General features: G+C 36.4%; 1 protein-coding gene across 4 annotated transcripts in view; it reads right to left on the bottom strand.

Annotated features, from left to right (window-relative positions):
• Positions 1-1018: 1018 nt before the first annotated feature.
• Positions 1019-24099, bottom strand: part of GABRG2 (gamma-aminobutyric acid type A receptor subunit gamma2) — a 99416-nt gene continuing 76335 nt past the window's right edge. For 2 of the 4 annotated variants that reach the window (XM_078365740.1, XM_002744135.6), the window contains exons 7-10: positions 14080-14232; positions 7358-7563; positions 4812-4835; positions 1019-3473 (exon numbers count right to left, since the gene is read on the bottom strand). In XM_078365740.1, coding sequence (XP_078221866.1) covers positions 3198-3473; positions 4812-4835; positions 7358-7563; positions 14080-14232 — 659 coding nt within the window. In that variant the 3' untranslated portion in view covers positions 1019-3197. The remainder of the gene's footprint in view (positions 3474-4811; positions 4836-7357; positions 7564-14079; positions 14233-24099) is intronic. The other 2 variants (XM_078365741.1, XM_002744136.6) reach the window with 1 other exon arrangement.

Raw genomic sequence — 24099 nt, 5'->3', positions numbered from 1 at the left:
GATGTTTAAATTAGATGCAGGGAGACCAGAGGGGTCAAGAGAATGGGGCAGAGGATGGTTAGGGCAGCTGTGTTGTGAAGTTTACATTATATTCCTGAAAGAATTTCAAAAGACTTCAGGAAAACATGACCTTGTCTCTGGAGTAGGTCTACGCAACTTCATATATTTGTAAATTTGGGGGATACAAATAACAGTTCTTTGGCCTTAAAAATAAATAACATAATGTGTAGGGTTTTTTTTTTTTCCACTGAGACATGAATTTCCAACATATAGTTTAAAATGTTTGCAATGCAAATATCCCCTAAAAATAAAACAGAGTGAGGTAGAGTCACTTGAAGGCTTATATGCCTAATGCTGGATTCTATTAGGGAAGCTAGCTTGATAGGGTGAAGGAAGCATGACAGCAGTGCACGGAAGGCATTGGAAGTGAGGGAGAGAGCTTTTGACCATTTGTTGAGTGTCACCACATAGGTTAGCATTATTACGTCTAATTCATAGCTGCTGAAATGGAGACTTCTAGCTGGGCATGGTGGCATGCGTCGGTATTTCCAGCTATTCAGGAGGCTGAGGCAGAAAGAAAATCTAAGCTCAGAAGTTTGGGGCTTAGTGTGCTATGATTGTAACACTGCATTTCAGTCTGAGTGATGGAGGAAGACCCCATCCCTAAACAAATGAACAAATACATAATTTTTAATGGAGGATTCTAAAGGCTGAATTGACAATTGTCAAACAACTGGTAAATAGTAAAGCTGGGATCCCAACTTTGTCCAGTACTGGAGTTAATGTTAAACCGCACTGAAATTCTTGAGGTAGAGAAGGCTTGAAGTTTTACTTTATTACATATCTGCCTTTCTTCTTCACTCTGTAACCCACACACCTCTCTTAATTGTTTTGAGGTGAAGAATACCACCATACAAAACACAGTCACACAGCTCACAAGTAAAGCCCACTGACAGGGGAGTTGGGGAAATGAGAGGAAAGACATAAACAGTCCAACCAGACTACTGAGATGCCACCATGGATTAGAATGCAGCATTTTTATTGTAAAAGTCCACATGTTAGGCAATTCCCTTTGTGAAAAGGTTTCCAAATACATAGACAGGGAGCAGCTTATAATAGGCCTTAGATTATATATAATATATATTCATATTGCCAATACTATGCACACATTGAAAAGCTAGCTTTTTTTAGTGTCCCCATGACGGACCACATTTCAAGTTGACAATAACATGTTTCTCACCATTGAAACTTGCCAACAACTCTCTCAAAGAGTCAACATTTTATATATTGACAATTCAAAACAAGAAAATAATTCGTTCTATTTACATTTGTTTGAGGTTATATACTGGAGCACTGATATATTAAAGGTTTGTAAAACTGGCAGCTAAATGTGTTTCAAGATTCATCCAGATGACTTGATGATGACTTTACGTGGTTTTATATTGACAAAGCTGCTCTCTCTTTCTTTTTACTCTTTTCAGGTTATCTGTAAAGTTACACTCGCTATAATTTAATTATAACAGAGAGCAATAATTTCCATAAAAATAATTAACAAAGGCTGCTATTTTAGAAAAATAAGGATTCAAATTCAGAATGAGTACATGAAGATAGAGCTCAACTCACCATGTTTTAAGTCTGGAGAAACTGCTTTATTTGATTACAATATAATCTAATGAGACCACAATCATAGGCGCAACCTATGCCTAGGCAAGTCATTCATTTTTTTTTCAGTTTTTAAAAGCTAATCTTCGGTACTTATTTTTCTTCACAGAGCACAGAATACTACATTCTGAACACTAGTCGGGTATGAATTTTGCTTATTCCTGTTTTAAGTTCACAAACAAAATTGTGGATGGGTAAGGACTGACTCATCCCCAAACCTGGAAAAATAATACACAAACTCTAATTATGCCCTAGTAGAGTCATTTCTATACATAAACATAGGACATAAATATTGTTTTTAAAAGAGTATGGACTTTGCCTCAAATAAATTTTTGAAGATGAACATAAATAGCTAAAGTTCTTTGGATCTTTCTGGTTATTTTTACAAAATCAAATATCACTTGACAACACCTATGAGAAAAGATGAATCACTGGTTTCAGGCCAGCACAGAGATTTGTCAGAAGCATGTGAGGGCAATTCACTTCAAACCATATTTATTGAGCACCAACTATGTGCCAGGCACTATGCAAGGTGCTATGGACCCAAAGAGGAAATGACAAGGATTCTGCCCACAAGGCACTCACAATCACTAGAAGCAGATCTTGAGATGGAGAATAAGTTCTGTTATGATCTATCATCCTAAAAAAAAGAAAAAAATAGCGGCAAGCACATACAATTACTTATACTCTAGTTATGAAATTGGGCATATTTAGAGGTGGCAAATGTTGATTATTCCATCTATATTTTACTTAAAGTGTTGTAATATGTCATACAAGGAAAAAAATAAGCTGTTCGAATCTTCATGCATGAGGGAGAAGGCAATGGAAATTCCTCCCTCCATTTCCAAACCCAAATCCTTATAATTGCATTCAGGATTCTTTTATAGCCCAAGGACACAAAATAAAAGACAATAGGATGATAACTTCAATCCATTTATTTGGGATCTAAAGATGCATGCACTAAACTTGAAGCATTCTAGGTTATTGAAATATTTACATCATTGTACATGAATGTGGAGTAAATTTTCTGTCTCTCTTGAGATAAAGGCATAATAGATCTCTGGACTAGTCTTTCATATTTAGAGTGAGTTGTGATTTTTCTCAAATGAGGGAGGTATTCTCTTGGGATCAAATGTATGACAACTTGACCCTAAATGAACACAGGGTACAGTTTTGGACCTTTTCTATCTAATTGCATTACTTGTCTAGTAAGGATACCACCACTGTAAATAGTCAGGGCTTTCACTGTTTCAGTTGCTGTAGCTGAAAAATATCTTATTTGGTTTGAATGTTCTTGCTGTAATTTTACTTTGCCTTGCAGGTTTGAAACGCAGCAAACATCGAAGTTCAAAGTACATGAACCAAAGGAGGGTTGGGCACAAACAATATGACATTATAAAATTTACCAGGTTTGGACATCGAAACAAATTCAGATCATTATCAACCACATAGAGGATTATTTAAGTGGACTTAGAACAGACATCTCTCCATGAGACTCAGTGAATAAGACCCATATCAATAAAACCCATACCTCTTCACAGGTAGAGGTAGGAGACCCAATAAACCAGATTAAACAGGCAGAAGGCAGTGGGGAAGAAGATCCGAGCATAGGAGTCCATTTTGGCAATGCGAATATGTATCCTCCCATGTCTCCAAGCTCCTGTTCGACAATCTTCGAAACAGCAGAAAAAACTGGCACAGTCCTTGCCATCCAGACACTCATAGCCATACTCTTCATCTCTCTCTTGAAGGTGTGTAGCATTGTTCATTTGAATTGTTGCTGACCTTGGGCGGATATCAATGGTAGGGGCCTGGGATGAGGGTAGGGAAGGAGAGGGATCAGTTAGTTACACTTGAGAGATCCTAGACTGTTTTCCCACAATGTCACCAATGTGATGATGAATCTGAAAATGGGTACTCAGGAAATTGCTATGACATCATGATCTACAATGGTAAAATTGAACTTAGAAAGATAGCACATTTGCAGATTTCAAATTTTGAGCTTAAGCAGTGCAGCTGAAAATAATATCATCAAGCTAATAGCTATAGCAAGGAGATTGAACACCAAAATAACTCAAAGTTAAAGATTTAAATCAAACTACATGGAATCTTATTCTAGCAACTATTAGATGTGAAGTAGGTTACATGAAGGCATTTAATGGTGCTGCATGTGAGTGGAACAGATAAATAAAAATGCATCAATTCTGAAATCAAATATTGTGTCATGCTTAGTTATAGGCAAATAGAAAACCCATTACACTGAGCAAATGTATTAAATGCTGTTAATAGAAAATGTTAAAATCTATATGAATATAGAATTTTCCTGGTTTTATACCACAAAAGTATGCCTTATGTTTTAAAGAACTATGATAATTTGCTAGCATTCACTGTCTATAAGCTTAAGAATGTCAACAATGTGTACCCACATATGAATGGAAATTTAGAAGAGAATGTTACTACTTGGTAAATTTCCTGCTACACCAATTATTAAATTTCTATAGAACTAAATGATATGTTCAATGTTAATTTGGAGGATTTAGTTTTAGGATTACATAAACAGAAATTCTAACATCTCAGAATCAGCTATTATAATTGAATAGAAATCTCACTGTAATATATTATAGTAGAGCCAACAGGCCCAGGGATCACTCTGGAAATAAGGAATGGATATTTTAACTCAAAGCCTTTCAAAAAGAACATTCTTCTTATAGAACTTACAGGTAGAATTAAGAAAAACAGAAATCATTAAGTTTACAAAACAATAATGAACCAATCCATTCTGAACTAGGATTTACAGTTAAATTTTAGTTTTAAAAGAGTACAAACTTGGTGGATATAGTGAGTAAGACTTGATCCCGCTTTTATTTAAAGAGAAGGAGCTCATTTTGGCTTTCATGGATAAAGCAGCCTCCTTTACCTGCGAAGTTGCATAGGGATTGTAACTTTTGAGCTTGGTGTGAGATTAAAACCTATGTGAATTAGAGCATAGCTGCTGAATCAACTCCAGAAGTCTATAGAACTTTCTCCAACCTTATCCCTAGTAGAATGCTTAAATGTCTACTCATGAAATAAAATAAAACACCATGTAAGCATTAATAGTTAAATTCAGCAGTTGCATGCAGTGAATTTCCATTCCAAAAACATTATACCTTGAAGGAAAACATCCGAAGAAGCTTTGGGTTTGTAGACAGAAAAGAGAATTGCATTTGTTTTTAATAAAAAGGAGAAAAAAAAAGAAAAGAAAAAAGAGAGAGACAAGATAAATTAAAAATACATTTTGAAAACATAGTAAGTGAAATGAACCAAAATTATAAACACAGAAGGACAGTTTCAAGCTTGGAATAAAGTATTTGCTTAAAGTTGAAAAATGGGATTTTGTAATTACCTAAGAACATTTTAAATAAATTAATCTATGATTATTTGACTGAAGAGGCCAGAGTTGTTCCATTGTGAGGAAGTTTCCTATTGCCTAGTTCCCCTGTTTAAAAATACCATAATTTTATTTTCTAATTATCATCACGGATAGCTTAATAGGTGAGTCTTGAAACAATTATCCCGAAGACATATTATGCAGGAACAAACTTTCAGCTTCTCATTCCCAGTTTACTTTCTTGGTAGCGCTGATAAATCATCTAATTGCCTTGAAAAGAGACGTGCATGAAATTCTCAGGTAATTTCATTTTCTCATTTTATTTTAATCTTGTTCTCCTCTGCCTTTTCTTCTTCTGCCATTTCTATGACCCTGAATTAAGGAATCTGCTTCTATCTCTGCAACAAAATTCACTCTGGCATAGCTGACAGAGAGGGCCAAAGGACTTTTTCCAAAGTCCTCATCAGAACTTGTTTGAAAGCCAGTCCTCACATCCTTGTTATAGCTGGCAGGTAATATGCCAGCTCTCAATAGAACTACCTTCTTGAGGGAGAGTGAAATGGAAAGTGAACAGGAGGGAGCAAACAGAAACAACACAATAAGGAAAATAAAACAAGGATAGAGAAAATAGAAAGTCAGAGAGAGGCAAAATAGACAGGGAAGGGAAGGACTTCATAAAGCATTATAAATATTTGAGCAATTAAAGACAAGCATTTTTTAAAATCAAGAATAATGATGCTTCTTTCTTTTTGTTTCTTTATATACAAAGTCTTATATTCAAACAGACACATTACTCTTGTAGTATTTCACTTGGGTTTCTAGAGAGGTATCAGAATACAACCTAGAATCAGCTAAATTCCCTCCTTACAATTCAAAGTCTGTGGGTTGGATAGCTAGAGACTATTATGGTCCTAAAAGAAGAAGGCCAGGGAAGGTTGTAAATCCGGGATGGTAAGGTGATTTGCTTTGCCCATGTCTTGGGAGGGAATGAACCTTAACTTCGTCAGCACTTCTAGGAGCCAGCCACTTTGTTCAGGTGTGTAAGTGGGTAACTGTGTGCTCTCCTCAACACCCACAATAAAAAACAGTTGCTTTAGGCTTTTGGGGTTGTGCCTCATCCTCACCATTTTAAGTTTACTGGCAAATATAAGTCATCCTCCCTGTTTGCAAATCACATGACACTAAAATCAATCCAGGCTGGTAACTGTATAAGTCATTAACATCAACAGTCATCACCAACTACTAATGTTAAGTACATTCATGTATAGAGTACTATGTGTATTTTGGGGTGTTTTTGCCCTTCATTGACACATTTATTTCTCATGGCAGCCCCATAAGACAAGTGTCTTTAAATAATACACCTTATATACATAAAAAACAAAAACTTAAGGAGGCTAAGTAACTTGCCCATATAATACTAAATCATTTGTTTTAAAAACAAAAAGATACATTTTGAGAATGAAATCAATTGAAATTATCTAGTGACAATACACACACCACACTTCCACACACACACACCAAACCTTTTGCAGAAATGTAGTCATCTTTGAAACTTCAAGGACCTAATAGCTTCCTAGTGGAATGCCTTAGATGGAGGTTGTAATTTAAAACATCAGTAATTTAAAAATATTATTATGGTAGGGCACAGTGGCCATGCCTGTGATACCAGCACTTCAGAAGGCTGAGTGGGTGGATCACCTGAGGTCAGGAGTTCGAGACCAGGCTGGCCAATATGGTGAAACCCCATGTATACTAAAAATACAAAAATTAGCTAGGCTTGGTGGCATGCACCTACAGTCCCAGCTACTCAGTAGGCTGAAGCAGGAGAATTTCTTGAACCCAGGAGGCAGATGTTGCAGGAGGCGGAAGAGCCGAGAGCATGCCACTGCACTCCAGCCTGGGCGACAGAGTGACACTGTACCTCAAAATATATATATACACACATACACACACACACACACACATATATATATATATATATATATATATATAATTGTAAGAGGGCAGAAAAATCAGTGAAACCTGGAATAATAGCAAATAGAAGATGAATATATTTCTCAACAATGGTTTTAGTCTCCACAAAATAGAGCAGGTAATTATATCTGTATAAGAATTCTGACATAGAGAGAAAAATAGAATCAGACCCGAGTCTCTCTCAAGTAATTAATGATCATTAATGAATCCTTACGGCCTGGCTGCACTCATACATTCTGTTTTCATCTTGGAGCCCAAACCGCTGAACCTTAGCCCGTAGATAAGCTAATGAAAACAAAGTAAACCAAAATGATAAAAATTTCAATGGTCCCAATAGGAAATGATACATACAGGATTTTTCTTCTTTTTATCTTTATCCTTGCTTGGTTTCCGGTTGCTGACAAAATAATGCAAGGTGCCATACTCCACCAAAGCAGAGAAGACAAAGATGAAACAAACAGATACAAAGAGATCCATCGCTGTGACATAGGAGACTTTGGGGAGTGATTTCCGGGCAATGGTGCTGAGGGTGGTCATTGTCAGGACAGTGGTGATACCTGAAGAGAGGAGCAATGAAACAGGTCACGTGACTGCATAAGCAAATTGGGTTACTGAGTCATTTGTGAGATTGCACTTGTTTCATGACCTCTGATAGTTTCTGCAATGGGAAAGGAGGTATAAGTGGAATTAACTCACATTATTTACAAATATTTATTGCCTGTCTACTATACATCAGTCGAAATGACAAACACTGATGAATAGATTTGCTCTGGCCTTTATGTACCTTATATTTTAGTGAGAGAGATACATTGTGAATCAAGTCAACAAAGAAAAGTATAATGTCACATTTTGGTATGTGCCATGGAGAATACAGGGATGTGAGGATCTAGTGAGATGGAATGCTCAAAGAAGACTTTTTTGAGGAGTCGGTGTTTAAAGTAAAGCTTAAATCTAAGAAGAAACTAACTTTTTGATTATTATTAAATTAAGGGAGGGTTCTGAGAAAGAGAAATCTTGTCTGTTTTTAAATTTTTAGAAGACCTGGCACCTGGAGAGGGACAAGAAGATTAAGGCTATTTTGGTTAAAAAAAAAAAAAGTTATAAAATGTGGCACATCCAAACAGTTTACATTTTATTCAAAGTACAAAGAGAAATTATTCAAAGATGCTAAGTAGAGGAGGTGGGTTATGTGTAAGTGATATCCTCTGATTGATGAATTCTTTTAGACTATTATAGGATTAAAATAAGTATCTCCCAGAAGTAGCATAATAAGTAATATTTACTGAAAACTTCCTTCCGCCAAGAGCAATGATAAGTATTTTATGTACACTGTTTTGTTGAATCTTTACAGCAGGTGTTTTCATTCTAATTTTATAGATGAGAAGAACAAGGCTAAAGGACCAGCGCCACATCCAATAGTTAGTAAGTATCAGACAGAACCGAACACAGAAATTACATGTTTGATTTCAAAGCTCTTATTTTACTAATTATACAACAGCACCTAAGCAAACCTGTCCTCTCCAGTTGTTGTTTAGTGACCGAGAACAATATCAAGGCAACCGATATTCATCAACCAGAGAAGGATAAGGAGCATTCCCGAGTAAAAGTTGTGTTATTGGCCAGGTGTGGTGGCTCATGCCTGTCATCCCAGCACTTTGGGAATCCAAGGTGGGTGGAACACCTGAGGTCAGAATTCGAGACTAGCTTGGCCAACATGGCAAAACTGTCTCTCTACTAAAAATATAAAAAAGTAGCTGGGCTTGGTGGTGCTAGCCTGCAATCCCAGCTACTAGTAGGGACTGAGTCAGGAGAATTGCTTGAATCGAGGAGGCAGAAGTTGCACAATAAGCCGAGATTGTGCCACTGCGCTCCAGCCTGAGTGTCAGAGCCAGACTCCATCTAAAAAAAAAGTTGTGTTATTTATATTAAAGGCAACATGGATTCAGTATTCAAATAGGTTCTAGTATTCAGTATTTAAATACTGGATTCAAATACATGGATTCAGTATTCAAATAGGTTCTAGTATTCAGTATTCAAATAGGCCACAGGAATATAAATCATCTTAACAGTCTAGCCCTCAGTTTTCTCATCTGTTGGACTAAGTCTTTGAAGGTCCACCCAGCTTACCAATCAACAATTCTAGTTCAGAATTTCTAATTCTGAGTGGAAGCATCTTTCTGTACTCTAAAAGCAGTAATCCCACACTTTATCATCTCCAGGTTTGTGATTTATATTTCTTACGGGGGACAGAAAAGAAAAAAAGAACGAAGTTTCCATTATTTAATGATGGCAATTATAACTATTACTGCTAACCAAGAAACTTCTAGGGGACAGTCAGATTCTCCTGTCTCAAACAGCAGTGCTAGGGAAACTAGGATGAAACAGGTAGAGAGACTTGGAGAGCAAGAGAAGAGGATGATACAGAGAAAAGCCCCAGTAACATACAGGAAAAGAAAAAACACTTTTATTCTCTAAGAAGTAGGTAACTGGTAGAATATGCTTAGAAGAAAATTGAGAGAAGCAAAACACTCTTGAAGAAAGGATGAGTAAGAGGAGATAAAATTGCCATTGTCTTCCTAATCATTTTCAAGTCTTTGTCAGAGTCATTTTTGAAGAGGTTAGGTACATTTCCAAGAATTATGTGGTTCTCTTGGGTCATTTAATTGTAGCTTAATGTGAAAGTTTCCTAAATACATATTGTGTTATGAAATTCCAGAGAGTGGAAACACTAATGTTGGCTGAAATAACTATGGAGAAAGGGTAGCCTTTAATAGAGGAAAGAGGTGATCAAGGGAACTACGTTTATAAGTACCATTGTCCTTTTTCTGTACTGTTACCAATTATGTAATAACCGATCTCCCTTTCTAGTCTGTATACTCTATGACAACGGAATCTGTCTTGATGACTATTATAACCCTACAGTGGAGCAGCATGCTGGGACTCAGTAAAGATTTGTTCAATGAATGTGTGAAACAGTGAATCAATACATAGTATATACACGAGAGATCAAAGATGCTCAATCTACATTTGAGAATAGGAATCCGTAATTATGATTACGGATTTGGGAGATAGTTTTAATTGCAAATAACAGTAGCTAACATTTACTGATCTTTTCCTTTGGCCAGGTACTGTGTCAAGCAGTTTATCTCACAAGAGCCTCACAATGATTCTATAATGTAATTATTATTATTATTATTATTACATGTGACAAACACTGAGCATTGGAAGAATAAAAACTTGCTCAAGTTAGTAAGTGATGGGAGATGAGATACAAACCTAGGCAGCCTGGCTTCAAATGCTGTGCTTGGAAACACAGTGTTTTAGCCCCATAAGTAGATGAAAAATATGCAGCATGAAGTGCTAGACAGATGGGATCTATTATAGATTCCTGACTGGGGAGGTGATATAGGTCTGGGGTCTTCCATGTTGTCAGGGTAGAACATTAAGGAGGTTTGAGATCCTCATCTATAAACTAGGGGTGATGGCGGTAGTGATGGGGAACCTTATAAGTCTCTTGGGAAGATTAAATTTAAAAATGAGCACAGGGTACCAATACCTACTAATATCCCAATAAATATTAGGTATTGGAAAGTGTTATTTCTTAAACTAAAAATATTTAATTAGGTCATCTTTGCACTAATTCATGTAAAAGTTTCTCATTGTACCTATTAACAACTGATATTTTTGCAGAGGATTGAAAGACTAAATTGGCACCTTGACCTTCATTTTACAATCAGGCTTGAGGCCATACTTGACCCTTGACAAGTGGACCTATCAGTATTTGTGGTACATATCATAGATGAGTTCATTTATTAAAAATGTGGTATGTGATAATTTGGGAGAAACAAATTCTGACATGAAGTTAAACACTGATCCGGCAAATTGGGAAAATGTTATTTAGGCTACACAGACATTCATCACAGCCATGTAAAATTAGACTCTTGAAGAACTGCCTCATGATATTTTCAGGGCTGCTCCTGGAGCCACAGGAAAGAGAACTGCAATGACATCAATAATGAGAGGCAGAGCAGTGATGGTTTTAACTGACTTCTCAACCAACAATAAGACAGTTTTAATTCTCATAAGTAAATAAGACTTTTCTTAGCTGGGTAAATGAAATATATCCATAGCTTTTACCAGTTCCTCTGCTCCTGGCATGAAGTAAGCTCTTCAGGGATGTTACTTCACCTCAAATCAGTTGGGTTAAAAATACCAAATGGTATTTTCATTTCATTCATTGTTTCTAAGCCAGGAATATGCCTCACCAACTACCACCTGGGCACCAAACTACATTCACTCTTACGTGCTCCAAGATGATGGCTGCCCATACCCTAGGACTCTGTGAAAACAGCCAGTATCTCTGAGTCACGTGGATAAATTTATCTCATTCATCAAACAACTTGGCCTAACTGTTCTGTGGCAAGAAGCTTAAAGTCTACAGGTGTTTAAGGTCATCTCATTCAACTGGATTGTAAACACTGGAAAAAGTAACAGGACTCAATGAAATCTAGAGCAGTATTCTAAAAGGTGACTGCACATATGAATCACCTGGGGATTTTGTTGTTGTTTTTCTTTTTCTAAAAAATTTATTTATTATACTTTAAGTTCTGGGATATATGTGCAGATCATGCAGGTTTGTTACATAGGTATGCACATGCCATGGTGATGGTTTGCTGTATCCATCACCCCGTCATCTACATTAGGTAGTTCTCCCAATGCTATCCTTCCCCAATCCCCCAACCCCTGCTATTCCTCCCCTAGCTCCCCACCTGTCAGGCCTTGGTGTGTGATGTTCCCCTCCCTATGTCCATGTGTTCTCATTGTTCAGCACCCACTTATGAGTGAGAACATGTGGTGTTTGGTTTTCTGTTCTTGTGTCAGTTTGCTGAGAATGATGGTTTCCAGTTGTTGTTTTTCAGTCCTAACACCTAAGTCATGTTCTAGACACATTAGATAAGCATTTCTTGGGGTTGAACTAAATCATGTACATTTTAAAAAGTCCTCTAGTGACTTAAATGTGCAATTAAATTCAAAGAGCACTGATCTATAAAAGTGAGACAGCAAAGTTAAAATAGAGAAACTGGCTCAGCTCAGCTTCTCACCTGTATCCACAATTGGCCTTCAACGAGACCTCCCACCCAGAGCAAACCTATGTCCCATGAGCTGAGGTCCAGATCTACCACCTCCTTATGTTGTGATCTTGTGTCCTTGCAGCACCTCTACTTCCTTAGCTCAGCTCTAAAAACTGTGAGAACGATGATCAGTACAGAAACTTCTACATGCAGGTGTTGTGAAGAATAGAAAAGACATAGAGACCATATTGAACATTTCTGACTTACAAATTACAAACTAACAGAAGCACCTATCTGCTATTTGCTCAAGGGCCTTTATCTCATTCCTTAAGTCACTCACCTTGATCTCTTCTTCCACCATGATCTCTTGCCAGTGAATACTTATTTACTGAGTGTGTTAAATGAGCTACCCAAGCAATCATAAGAGAGATTTTGGCCAGCAAGAATCCAGGCTTCAAGAGGAGAGATTCATTGGAAATCTCTTCCTTAAAATGTTTTTGGGAAAAGGATGATTGGCATATGTCAATGTATTTGTTCCATCCCTTCATAAGTGTATACATCAATCAAACAATTATTTGAGGTACCAGCCATGTTCCAGGCACCGTACTAGAGAGGTACAAGACTGACATTCTGATGAGAGAGACATAGAAGCATGTGATGCAGTACATTTCACTCACAGTGACAAGTAATAATCCTAAAGTAATAGGCTTAACATATTTGGGGTTTGTTTCAGCATGTAGCATTAGACAAGATATTTTAATTTTTGAGAAGGACTTGTAACACAAAGTACCACATATAACAGAAAAAAATCAAAATAACTTCCTTTTGAAACAGATGGGAAACTAAATTAGGTTTGGAAGAGGACAGATATGCAAATAATGTCTTTTTTCCTCCAGTAATCACTTCTGCCCTCAGTTTAATAACTTAGTACATACTATTCTGTCAGAAAATGACTATAGTAGCTAATATTTCTGAGGCTTTACTATGTTACATGCACTTTGCATCGAATAACTTATTTAACCCTAGTAGAACCCAGTAAGTTAGGTACAAGAAATGATGCATGTTTTATATGTGAGGAAACTGTGAATTGGAGATTAAACAACATTCCAAAGTTATACTAAATGTGTTATGTCAAACCCAGACTTGTCGGACTTCAAAACCCAATTTCCCAGCTATTATACACTACTGCCTCTTTAGACAGAGTTAGCAAGAGATGTGGTTCTAGGTTTCACATAGCTGATGAAAGGGTGTTGAATTTATTAATCTCTCACTAGCTTTATTTTTAGTTAAGGTTTAAAAAATTTCATGTGTTGGGCTTTGTTTTAGTCTGTGGGAGACGTCTTCCCCATGGGAAGAAAAAAATGTGAAAAGTCAAGGCAAAGATCACCATGCATGTTAGATTGAGCAAAGTTAAAAGTCTCATTTCCCATAAAAATTTCAAAGGTAAATATGTTTTCTCAAAAATGCTTTTTTCAATGGTTGTTCTATAAAGGGCCAGTTACTTCAAATGTGATCCCAGCAATTACGCATGTAGGAAATAGCCAACAGCCAATGGTGTGCTGGTAAATGTGTGACAATTAACTCTAGAAAAAAAAAAAGGCCCTGATTTTTATTGGTTCCATATTAATATTTCCACCTTGGCTGATTACCAATCTGACATCACAGAATACAAAGCTGGTGTGAGTAGCTTCAATGTATTACCCAGAGACCTAAACAAACAAATAGATTAGTGTTAAAAGGGTTTTTTAAAAATAGCTAAACTTTTTTAAGAAAAGTTACTCAAGAAAACCTGTCAAGGTAATTAAGGAGAGCCAAACTACAGAAGTAGAAAACATTAAACACTATTTTTAAAAAATTCCAATTCTCTTGAATATAAAACAAATGATATTTCTAAGTAATTGCTGACTAAATTTAAAGCAGATCAACATAGAAAAAGAAATAAAAATTACTTGTATTTGGTACTTATCTTAAGAAACTGCAACGTAAACCAAGATGTCTCACCTAAAGATGTTCTGGCTGGAACAGCATCTTTATTGATCCAGAAAGACACCCAGGATAAGACGACAATGAGTGTGCAGGGGATATAGGTCTGGATGGTAAAGTATCCCATTCTTCTGCTCAGATCAAAGTAGACACACATGACCACATAATCTCCTGGGACAGAACAAAGATAGCACCATACAAGCTCTTATCAATCACTGGAAAACATTTAAAAATAAGCATGTATTCAATAATCTTGCACACACACATATTTAAACTGAGAATTTTCTACAAGTGATATGTTAAAAACTATTTTTGCCCACTTGGGTTAAAAACCAAAAACGAAACACAACCTGAACTGAATCCTGACCCTTTTAGAAGCAATTTGTCTACTCAATGGAAGGAAACATTTTTAGCATATTGACCTTATTTTCTTCTTTCAGATGATTTCTGATGTGTTCTCTTCCCACTTCACAAACATTGTAAAAATGTTTGTCTGCTGAAGACGGCAGGAAACAGTATTTCTACACTGTGCATATCTTGTCTGCATTCATTCTAGGTTTTGTAACAATTTCCTCATATTTCTTAGGACAAAATCTTATCTATAAAAACCAGAGAGGAATATCCTGGTGCTTGTCACAAATAAATAAATATTTTACTCAGAATTTATGACTAAATTCTTTTGATGAGACATTTTTCACATGGTCATTGAATCAAATGGCTTTCCTTTACAGCAGTTACTTTAAATTTTAAGTGTTCATTCATGTGGTGATTTTTGCAGTATCTGTCCCCCTACTGGACTCCATCTGCGTGAGTCCACAAACAGTGCCCATTTAAACCTACCATTACAAGCCAGTACTTAGCATTCTGCATGACTCCAGACAGGCATTAAGTAACATTTGTCAAATAATTGTGCAAATGAGTGAATGCCTTTTTAAATTTTACACATAAAAAGCCTCTAAAAATAAAGATGATATATTATGGAACATTTGAATCAAAAAGAGAAATTTATGTAAATAATCCAGAGACTACGTTAAGACAAAGTACTAAAGGAATAAAGGAATAACCATATAGCAAGGTATGAGAACAATTCATTGTGACAGAATTTGAAGTCTCTGGTTTCTTTTTTTTTTTTTTTTGAGACGCAGTTTCGCTCTTGTTACCTAGGCTGGAGTGCAATGGCGCAATCTTGGCTCACTGCGACCTCCGCCTCCTGGGTTCAGGCAATTCTCCTGTCTCAGCCTCCTGAGTAGCTGGGATTACAGGCACGCGCCCCCATGCCCAGCTAATTTTTTGTATTTTTAGTAGAGACGGGGTTTCACCATGTTGACCAGGATGGTCTCCATCTCTTGACCTTGTGATCCACCCACCTCGGCCTCCCAAAGTGCTGGGATTACAGGCGTGAGCCACCGCGCCCTGCCAAAGTCTCTGATTTCCTAAAATCACGATGCATATGCTGCTTTTAAAATTTCATGTCCTTCACTTGGAATAATTCCAAGCAAAGTTTTAAAGCATTTGAATTTTAAAAACAGATAATACACTACAGAAACACATCCCAGTTACTATACATCTTTTAATACTCAGAGAACCTACATTTCAAATATTGTATCTGCACTCCCAATGTGAGGTGAATAAATGAGATGGCTTTTCAAACGTTGCTCCTTTTTTTTTTTTTGGCTAAATTATATTTTGCCCTAAAATACATAGATAATTAAATTCAAATCATATCTTTTAGCTTAATTACTTGACTTTGTGCCTGCATTTCTCTACTTATTTGGCTAATTTAATCTGATTTGAAAATAAGGTGCCCTAGAAGCCTCAAGCAGAGAAGATTGACTTAGCAGGGTGAGTTATTACTACTCAGTCTAGTTTTCATTTTCCACTCTCAAGCTTCACCCCATGCCCCTCAAAGCTGCTGAAATAGCCCTTTATTGGCTGCTCTTTGAGGGAGTAGACTGTCCTCTAACCTTGCAATGTTTCCTAAATGGGGTTTTGAGTGCTCCTTAACAGTGCCTTTTGGAAGACTGGCATATAGTTACTTGTTTAAGTCTGACCTGGTTGAGGTAGTGATCATGACCTAGCACTGATCGGGGAATCAGGCTTCCAATGGGACATCAGTTTAATCTCAGAGATCAATAATTAGCAATTATCTAGCAATTATGCCGAAAGACTTGAAGGCAGAAATTTAATTTTTTATCAATGATAATAGATTTCAGTTAATTCCCACAGCATATGCTCCTCTGTGTTAATTTATTGAACATAAGCTATTTACAGCCACAGCATTTCATAAATCAGTTTGGTCTCTGCTTTTGTCCTAATTTAGAATATAACAGATACAGGCTATGATTGAAGAGCAAAAGGATTTAATTTGAGATGACCTCTATTAACATCCACCTTTTTCTTTCTCATTTCTTTGATCAGAATACTAAAGGCAAATGCATCCTCTCTTATTCCAGATAGAAAAAGCAAAGTAATAAAGGAAGGTTTTCTATTTAAATAATAACATTTAGGGGTACCTTTTCTCTTATTTTCCAAGTTCTTGAGCTTTCTGCACATTTTAAATGCGTTTAAATAAAAAATTGTGATTTATAATGTTTTAAATAAAGCTGGACAATTTTAGTAACTTCTTTTCACCTTCCATTTGAGTGAATGAGGATCAGCACTTTGGCATTAATGATCTGACACTTTTAAAGGTAAACTTTAATTTTGCCCAAAGTTAAAAAGATAATTATCTCAATTAAATTCTCCACTTCCCTTTAGGTCAGAGTCTAAACTTCTATGGTCTACTTATCTATCAATTTTCCATTATAAGGTAATGGCTTCTGAGCATCTTTCATCTTTGCAATCAAGTCTAAAGCTTTTCTACCAGTGGATTATGGATTCAAACTTGAGAACAAGCCATTTAAAAACAAACAGCTTCACAGTGACAGCGTGATGCCTGTCTTATCTCCAAGGCCACGCCACTTTTGGTATTCCTAAAAACTCTTGGGCTAAAGAGCCTATAAAATCAAATCCCCTTAAAGTGCCACATCAGTGATTCCCCAAGCCCAAAAGTTTTAAATGCCAAGAAAGTCAAAGGTGGTTATTTCTGCCACTTTGAATTTATTTCTTCTATTGATTTATCCTAACATATGACATTAAAGTCATAGTATTTTATACATTTATTTCATTCCTGCTTTGGTCTTAATTTAGAATCTATAAATGTAGGCTATGATTGAAGAGTAGAGACATATAATTTGAAATAACACCAATTAATATTTATCTTTTTTGATTTTTTGTGAGATTCTTGTCTAGTTTTAGGAAGAGACTATCAATGTCAGTTGTTTTTAAGCTGTAGTGGTAAATAATCATGATAATTTTAAAATTTAATATGTAGTAGAGTGTTTAGGTTTTTATTTCCTACATGAAACTATCTCATCTTAGAAACTTGAAGATTCCATGGTAAAGAAATCTTTCCCTCTATTAAATCCTTGAACTAATAGGAAATAATTTTCTAATTACCAATCATGAAAACCTACTATGTGTAGACACTGGGCTGAATGGTTTGCATATATTATCTATAAACATCCTAAATGCTTTGTCAGGACGGTGAAAAAACCAAGTATGAAATATATCTTCACTTTGTTCCTCTCTCATCTTCACTTTGTTCCTCGACTTAAACATAGTTGAATAAAGTATATCTTACTCTGCTTGGTTAACTTTGAAGGCATAAATAGTGTTGTACTCTTCTTTACATTCCTTTCTCTAGCTCCTGTTTTAAGCCCACAGATATTTTTAATCACTGCTATGCATAGAGCAGTATATTAGGTAATGTGGAGAATAAAACCTAGGGGGCCTCATTACTGATTTTAAATTAAATGTGTTAAAAGGAAAAATGATGGTTTTCTTTCAATAACCCAGATAAAGAGAGATGTTTTAGGACAATGCGTTAGATCTAGCTTTTAGGATCCCTCATTAAACACTTGAATTGGGAGCAAAATTCCATGAGGCTGATTTTGACCAAGGGCAGGCAGGAGAGTTGATTGACTGAGTTTTCATTTGGGAAAAATGTTTTCTGAGATTAGATCTGTACTCACTCTAAGACACAAAATAAATTTAAGATGGACCAAAGAAACAAATTTATGAGCAAATATAAATACTATGGAATGAAAACAATAGAATAGCTACATAATCTTAGTGTGGAAAATGCTTTGTCAAGTATAACATAAAATTTAAAAGGCATAAAGAAAAAAATATAGGTTGATTGTGTAAAATTAACTGGAATGTTGTCTAACTACAACATTCAAAAGGAGTCTACTCTTCATCTTGTGTTGAGACCCCATTGTGGTGCTAAGAAAATGAAGAAGTCTTTCACCATTCCCAAGAAGAATAAACACAAGAGAAAGGTTAGGCTGGCTGTCCTGAAATATTATAAAGTGGATGAGAATGGCAAAATTAGTTGCCTTGGTCCAGAGTGCCCTTCTGATGAATGCAGTGCTGGAGTTTTTATGGAAAGCCACTTTGACAGACATTATTGTGGCAAATGTTGTATGACTTACTGCTTCAACAAACCAGAAGATAAGTATAAGATAATAAAAAAATATGAACTAACAACAACAACAAAAAGACTTCTGTATTATCAAGACTGCTGGCTGGGTGTGGTGGCTCACACCTGTAATCCCTGCACTTGGGGAGCACAAGTCACATGGATTGCTTGCGTCCAGAAGTTCAATAAAAGCCTGGGCAACATAGTGAAACCCATCTCTGCAAAAAATTAGCCAGGCATGGCAGCATGCGCCTGTATTCCCATCTACTCCAGGTACTGAGGTGGGAGGATCCCTTGAGCCTGTGGGGTGGAGTTTGCAGTGAGTGGAGACCCTTCCACAGCACCTCAGACTCCCACATTCCAGCGTCAGGGACACAGTGAGAATCTGTTTCTAAAAAAAGAAAGAAAAAGAAAAAAGGAAAGAAGGAAGGAAGGAGGGAAGGAAAGAAAGAAAGAAAGAAAGAAAGAAAGAAAGAAAGAAAGAAAGAAAGAAAGGAAGGAAGAAAGAAAGAAGAAAGAGAGAGAAAGAAAGAAAGTAAGAAAGAAAGGAAGAGAAAGAAAGAAAGAGAGAGAAACACTGCTGTAACTAGTTTTAACAGGCAAAACACCACATTTGAGTGTGGTGAGATAGTTCCAAAATAAATAAGAATTCAAAGGCTAATATCACCAAATGCATCAAGAATTCCCATTTGTCACTGAGTAAAAAATGCTAAATTTTTAACTAAGCTAAAAGAAAATGAAAAACTTATGCATACAAAATGTATGGAAACTCAGCTTTAGAAGCGATTAGTGAAATCCAACATCAAATAATAGTATTTCCTTTTTAGCCTGGCAGACTGAGGAAAAACTAAACGTGTTGGTGATGTTGGTCCTGAAAAGATGTGGACAGGGAGCAGAGGTGCACACTGGTGGTGGGATACATGGTGATGTGGACTTTCAGGAAGATAATCTGGAAGTATATAAAAACATATATATTTTTTAATCCTTGGATAAACACTACAGAAACAAAACGTTTTCAAATATTGCTGTTCAATTGGCACCAAAATTTTCTCATGGTTTGTTATGTGCCCAGAAGTCTAAGTAGAATACCCAATCTTTGGGCAGAATCCCAATCCCTGAGCTTAAAGGATCCAGAACATTGTTGTGAAGAAAATATTTCCAAATTAATCAGTTGCTAACTTCTAAAAACGCGACTCTCAAGCAGTTTCTGCATCCATCACCTGCCCACCATTCTCAGGGGTTGTTGATTCTCTCATTAACTCTTCTGGAATACATTCAACATCTCCTGCCACCAGGTCCTGTGCGGTCAAGAGAGGGGAAAGTATATATAGCTAAGCTCTAGTTTTGCCATCAAGGAGTTGTCAGGCTAAGAAAGTCATATCAATACATTATCACTACATAATGACACAATAGCTCTAATATAACAGATACATCCTAATTTTTCTTACACACCGTAATGAAACTTTCTGACAGGCACATTTTTGAAAATTCTGAGTAAATAAGTCTATCTTCACTAAACTTAAATAGGTCCATGCTCCTCTTCAGAAAATGTCCAGGCTTCTAAACCTGGCATTAAGGCTGTCTATCTAAATTTAACCTGAGTCTTTCTCTCTCATTATTCTCTTTGTGTCCTCTAAGCCCTAGACAAATAAATTAAATATTTTTTATTTCATGCCTCTATAATTTTTCCATTTTTATTCTTCCTGCCATCATCTCTCCCCTAGATTGCTGAATAATCTCTCTACTCCTTTTCTTCATTCCAACTTTCTGACCCCCATGTCACCACCACCACACACATATACTCCACGATGCATCTAGACCTGTGCTGTCTAAAATGCTAGCCTGCTTAAACATACTTTAATATTAAAAAAAATAAATTTAATTTCTTAGTTGCACAAGTTACATTTCAAGTGCGCAAGAGCTACACATAGCTAGTGACTAGTACATTGGAAAGTACAGATGACAGAGCAGTTTCTTCATCATAGAAAGTTTAATTAGTGGGAAACCAAGCTTTTCTGTCTAGAATACATATTTGTTCAGGTCATTCACCTCGAGCATCTCAGTATGAAATTCACGCTGCTTAACATGTGATTCTGGCCCGGTTTGCTCTGCTACATCCTGAAGCATCGCAGCTTTATAATGGCCCACCTTTTAGTCCAGCTATATGATTTACTTTCTGCTTTTCCAAGGGTAAACTTGTCATTATTTTGCCCCTGTTTGCAATATGTTGCTCTCAACTTCTGAAATGTTCTCTACCACTCCAATCGTGCCATATACATACAAATACCTGCAAACTCTTCAATAATTGCCCGCTGATACCAGGACACACTAAAATTCTTTAACTTGTTCTCTAAGGCTTCACAGGTTGTTTTGTTTTGTTTGTTTTTCCCTCACTATATTTCCAGACTCACATCAAATAATGTTTCTTCACTTATTGGGGTTCTTGTAGTTCTTTACATGCCTTCCTTACCCTGCTTCCTCTTTCCACAGGGTTCTTTCACCTGCTGCCTCCTCTGGCTCAAACTCTAGTATCTCATTTTTCTTTACTCAACTAACTCCATTCATTTCCCAAATGTCAATTAATGTGTCTCATCATGAAAGAAGCCTTTACTACATCAAATGTCCTCAGTAAGACATCATAGTAAAAACTCAGTAAGATCAAAATAAAAATATATCATTGTGAATAGTGGATTATATTCTAGATTATAATTATTTTATGGGCGCTATGAGAGATATAGCTGTAACTATTTTGCTCACTGTTTTCTTCTCAGCATCTAATACAGTGCCTTGGACATAGATGGGAATTCAACCATTATTTGTTAAATAAATAAACGCTTTAGCTCAGAATGACATGAAGAAAATTCTAGATGAGCTATGCACCAGAAGTCTTTAAGACCGAGGTGGAGATTAACATGGGCTTTTAAGATATTAAACTTTACATTACGAATTACTGCATCTGGAAAAATTTTTGCTGAACTGAATGTCAATGGATATAAGGTCACAATGAGCTGTTAGCAATCCTAACTGCTTGCCAACAAAAAAATAGAAAAGGGAAATCAGCTTTATTAGAGCGGCTGCATAAAGTTTAGTAAACAATCATTTAGTGATTTGAGTTTCTCAGCCAGATCCATTAGTGAAAGAAGAGAACAAAGGGGTTTGGCTGCTAAAACACCAGCGTCACTTTCTGCCAAGTCTACTAGGTGTGTTTTCATTTAAAAACTTTGCCATTTTGATTTTATCTGTTAAGTGCATGAAGAAGAACAAAATAGCAATGGAGGGAAATATAATAAAAATTAAAAAGTGCATTAAGGTAATTTTTCTGGTTTAAGTTTATCTTTTTTTTTTTTGAGACGGAGTTTTGCTCTTGTTACCCGGCTGGAGTGCAATGGCGCGATCTCGGCTCACCGCAACCTCCGCCTGCTGGGTTCAGGCAATTCTCCTGCCTTAGCCTCCTGAGTAGCTGGGATTAATTTTTCGTATTTTTAGTAGAGACGGGGTTTCACCATGTTGACCAGGATGGTCTCTATCTGAATCTCCACTGAGGGCAGAGATTGGGAACTATAGTGAAGAATGGGAACTGCTTTGAATCCCTTGCCCTAGAAGGGGAGCTGTCATTCGTTCCCTGCAGGCTGCTGAGGAGGAATGGTCTTAGTCTCTTAGCTTAGATGGCTGTATTTTGGACAAAGGTATTTCTCTGGAAAAAGTGGCAAGTAGTGGGCTCTCGGCAGTCAACCCTTAAGCATCTGGGAGATGGGTGTGTGAGTTCAAGGAAGGTGAGAGGGTGGCAGGGGCATCAACACTATCTACTGCAAGGGCAGATATCAGATCAACTGCGTTCAAAATTGGAATGCTGTCACTAACTGGTTGTGTAATTTCAGGCAACTTTCTTAAGTCTCTGAGTCTCAACTTCTTTATCTATAAAGTAAGAGTAATAATAGAATCCACTTCACAGCAGTATTGTGAACATAAAAAGAATTAATATATATGCCATTCTTGGTACAATTTCTGGCACATAGGACAGTACAGTAATGTCAGTTATGACAAAGCAGAGTAATCTATGTAATACGATTAAACACTGTTTTGACCCATAATAAACATGGAAGAGACTTACTAAATATTCAAAAGAGAATTAGAGTTAGAAAGCGTCTTAGAATTTACCTACATTAACCAATTCTATCCTCTTGAAGATTAAGCAGTTGAGGTTCATCAAAGAAAGATGCTTTATCCAAAGCGGACCCAAGATTCCTGCCTCACAAACACATTCTCCTGTAAAAAATAGCCCCTGCATTCTATATCAGTGGTTAGGACCATGATGATAAATCCAAAAAACAAACAAAAACAATGTGAAAGGCTAATTGTTAATGTCATTAATGTGGTTAATATAGAAAGCTGGTTTGGATAATTGGGGCCCTCAACCTCAAACTGAGTCTTCATTTCATATTGAACCTTATATAATCTACATATTACCTTTTGGAAGCTGAAAACTCATTTGTCTGGAATGCGTCTGACTCAACAATAGCAGAAATTTTCTCCTGGTGGATAGCTTTAGATGAAAGAAAGCTCAGTATCTGCAAAGCCTCGAAACGTAGTGGTTTTCTAGTCTCACAGAGCAAGGTCTTTGTAAATATCGCAGTTTTCTGCCTGCCTTTACTAGAAAATTATCTTTATGCAAGAAGTTATATTTCTCATTCTTCAAAGAGCTACCACAGATGCCTAGCCCAATGTGGACTTTTGTAATGCAATTCATTTGTCTGAGTCTATAATGAAATTCCAAAAATGCAGCACATATGTTCACCTTGGGATATACATTAATAAAACAACTCCAGCTCAGACATCTAAAACTGCAGATACAAATGAATACATTTGCTACTTTGATCCATCAAAAGAGACTGCAATTTCCCAGTATAATTAACTGTAACTCCTGCAAACATCTAACTAGATATTAAAACATGTATTACATAAATGCAGGGCAAGTCACAGTGGCAGATCTAGTCCCAGGATTCAAGTACATGCAATGTTGATAATAAGATACAGAAATATGAGTAAGTTGTTTCAATTGTCGCACTTAATGTAGGAATAAACAAACATTGCTAAGACTATTGTGATGGTAGGGAAAGTGTTTTCCTAATGGTAAGGAAAGTGTTTTGTCGTCTTTCGAACACAGGGTATAGATAAAGTGTTTCGAACACAGCGTATAGATAACTTCTGTGACATTGGTAGGTAATTTTCCTGTTGAGTGATTTTTTTTTTTTTTTTGCCTTTGTTAAAAGACTACCTTCAGCCTTGGAGTGATAGTAAAGTAGCCAATCTTATTCTTGTTTCTATTAATATGAATACATCCATGAAAGCCAGTCATACATTCCTACAATATTAGAGTTCACATACTTGCATTAGTAAAATTATGCTCTTCTGTTCAACTAAGATTCTGAAAAACAGACTAGTTGCATACCCAACAGGTTTTGTCAGGAGAAGGTAATAAGATATTCTTTTATGTGCCTTTACTGTTTGTGTGGAAT

The sequence above is a fragment of the Callithrix jacchus genome, chromosome 2, assembly GCF_049354715.1.
Source record: "Callithrix jacchus isolate 240 chromosome 2, calJac240_pri, whole genome shotgun sequence".
Lineage (NCBI taxonomy): Eukaryota > Metazoa > Chordata > Mammalia > Primates > Cebidae > Callithrix > Callithrix jacchus.
The sequence above is the reverse complement of the archived record's forward strand: the minus strand, read 5'-3'. Positions and strand labels throughout refer to the sequence as shown.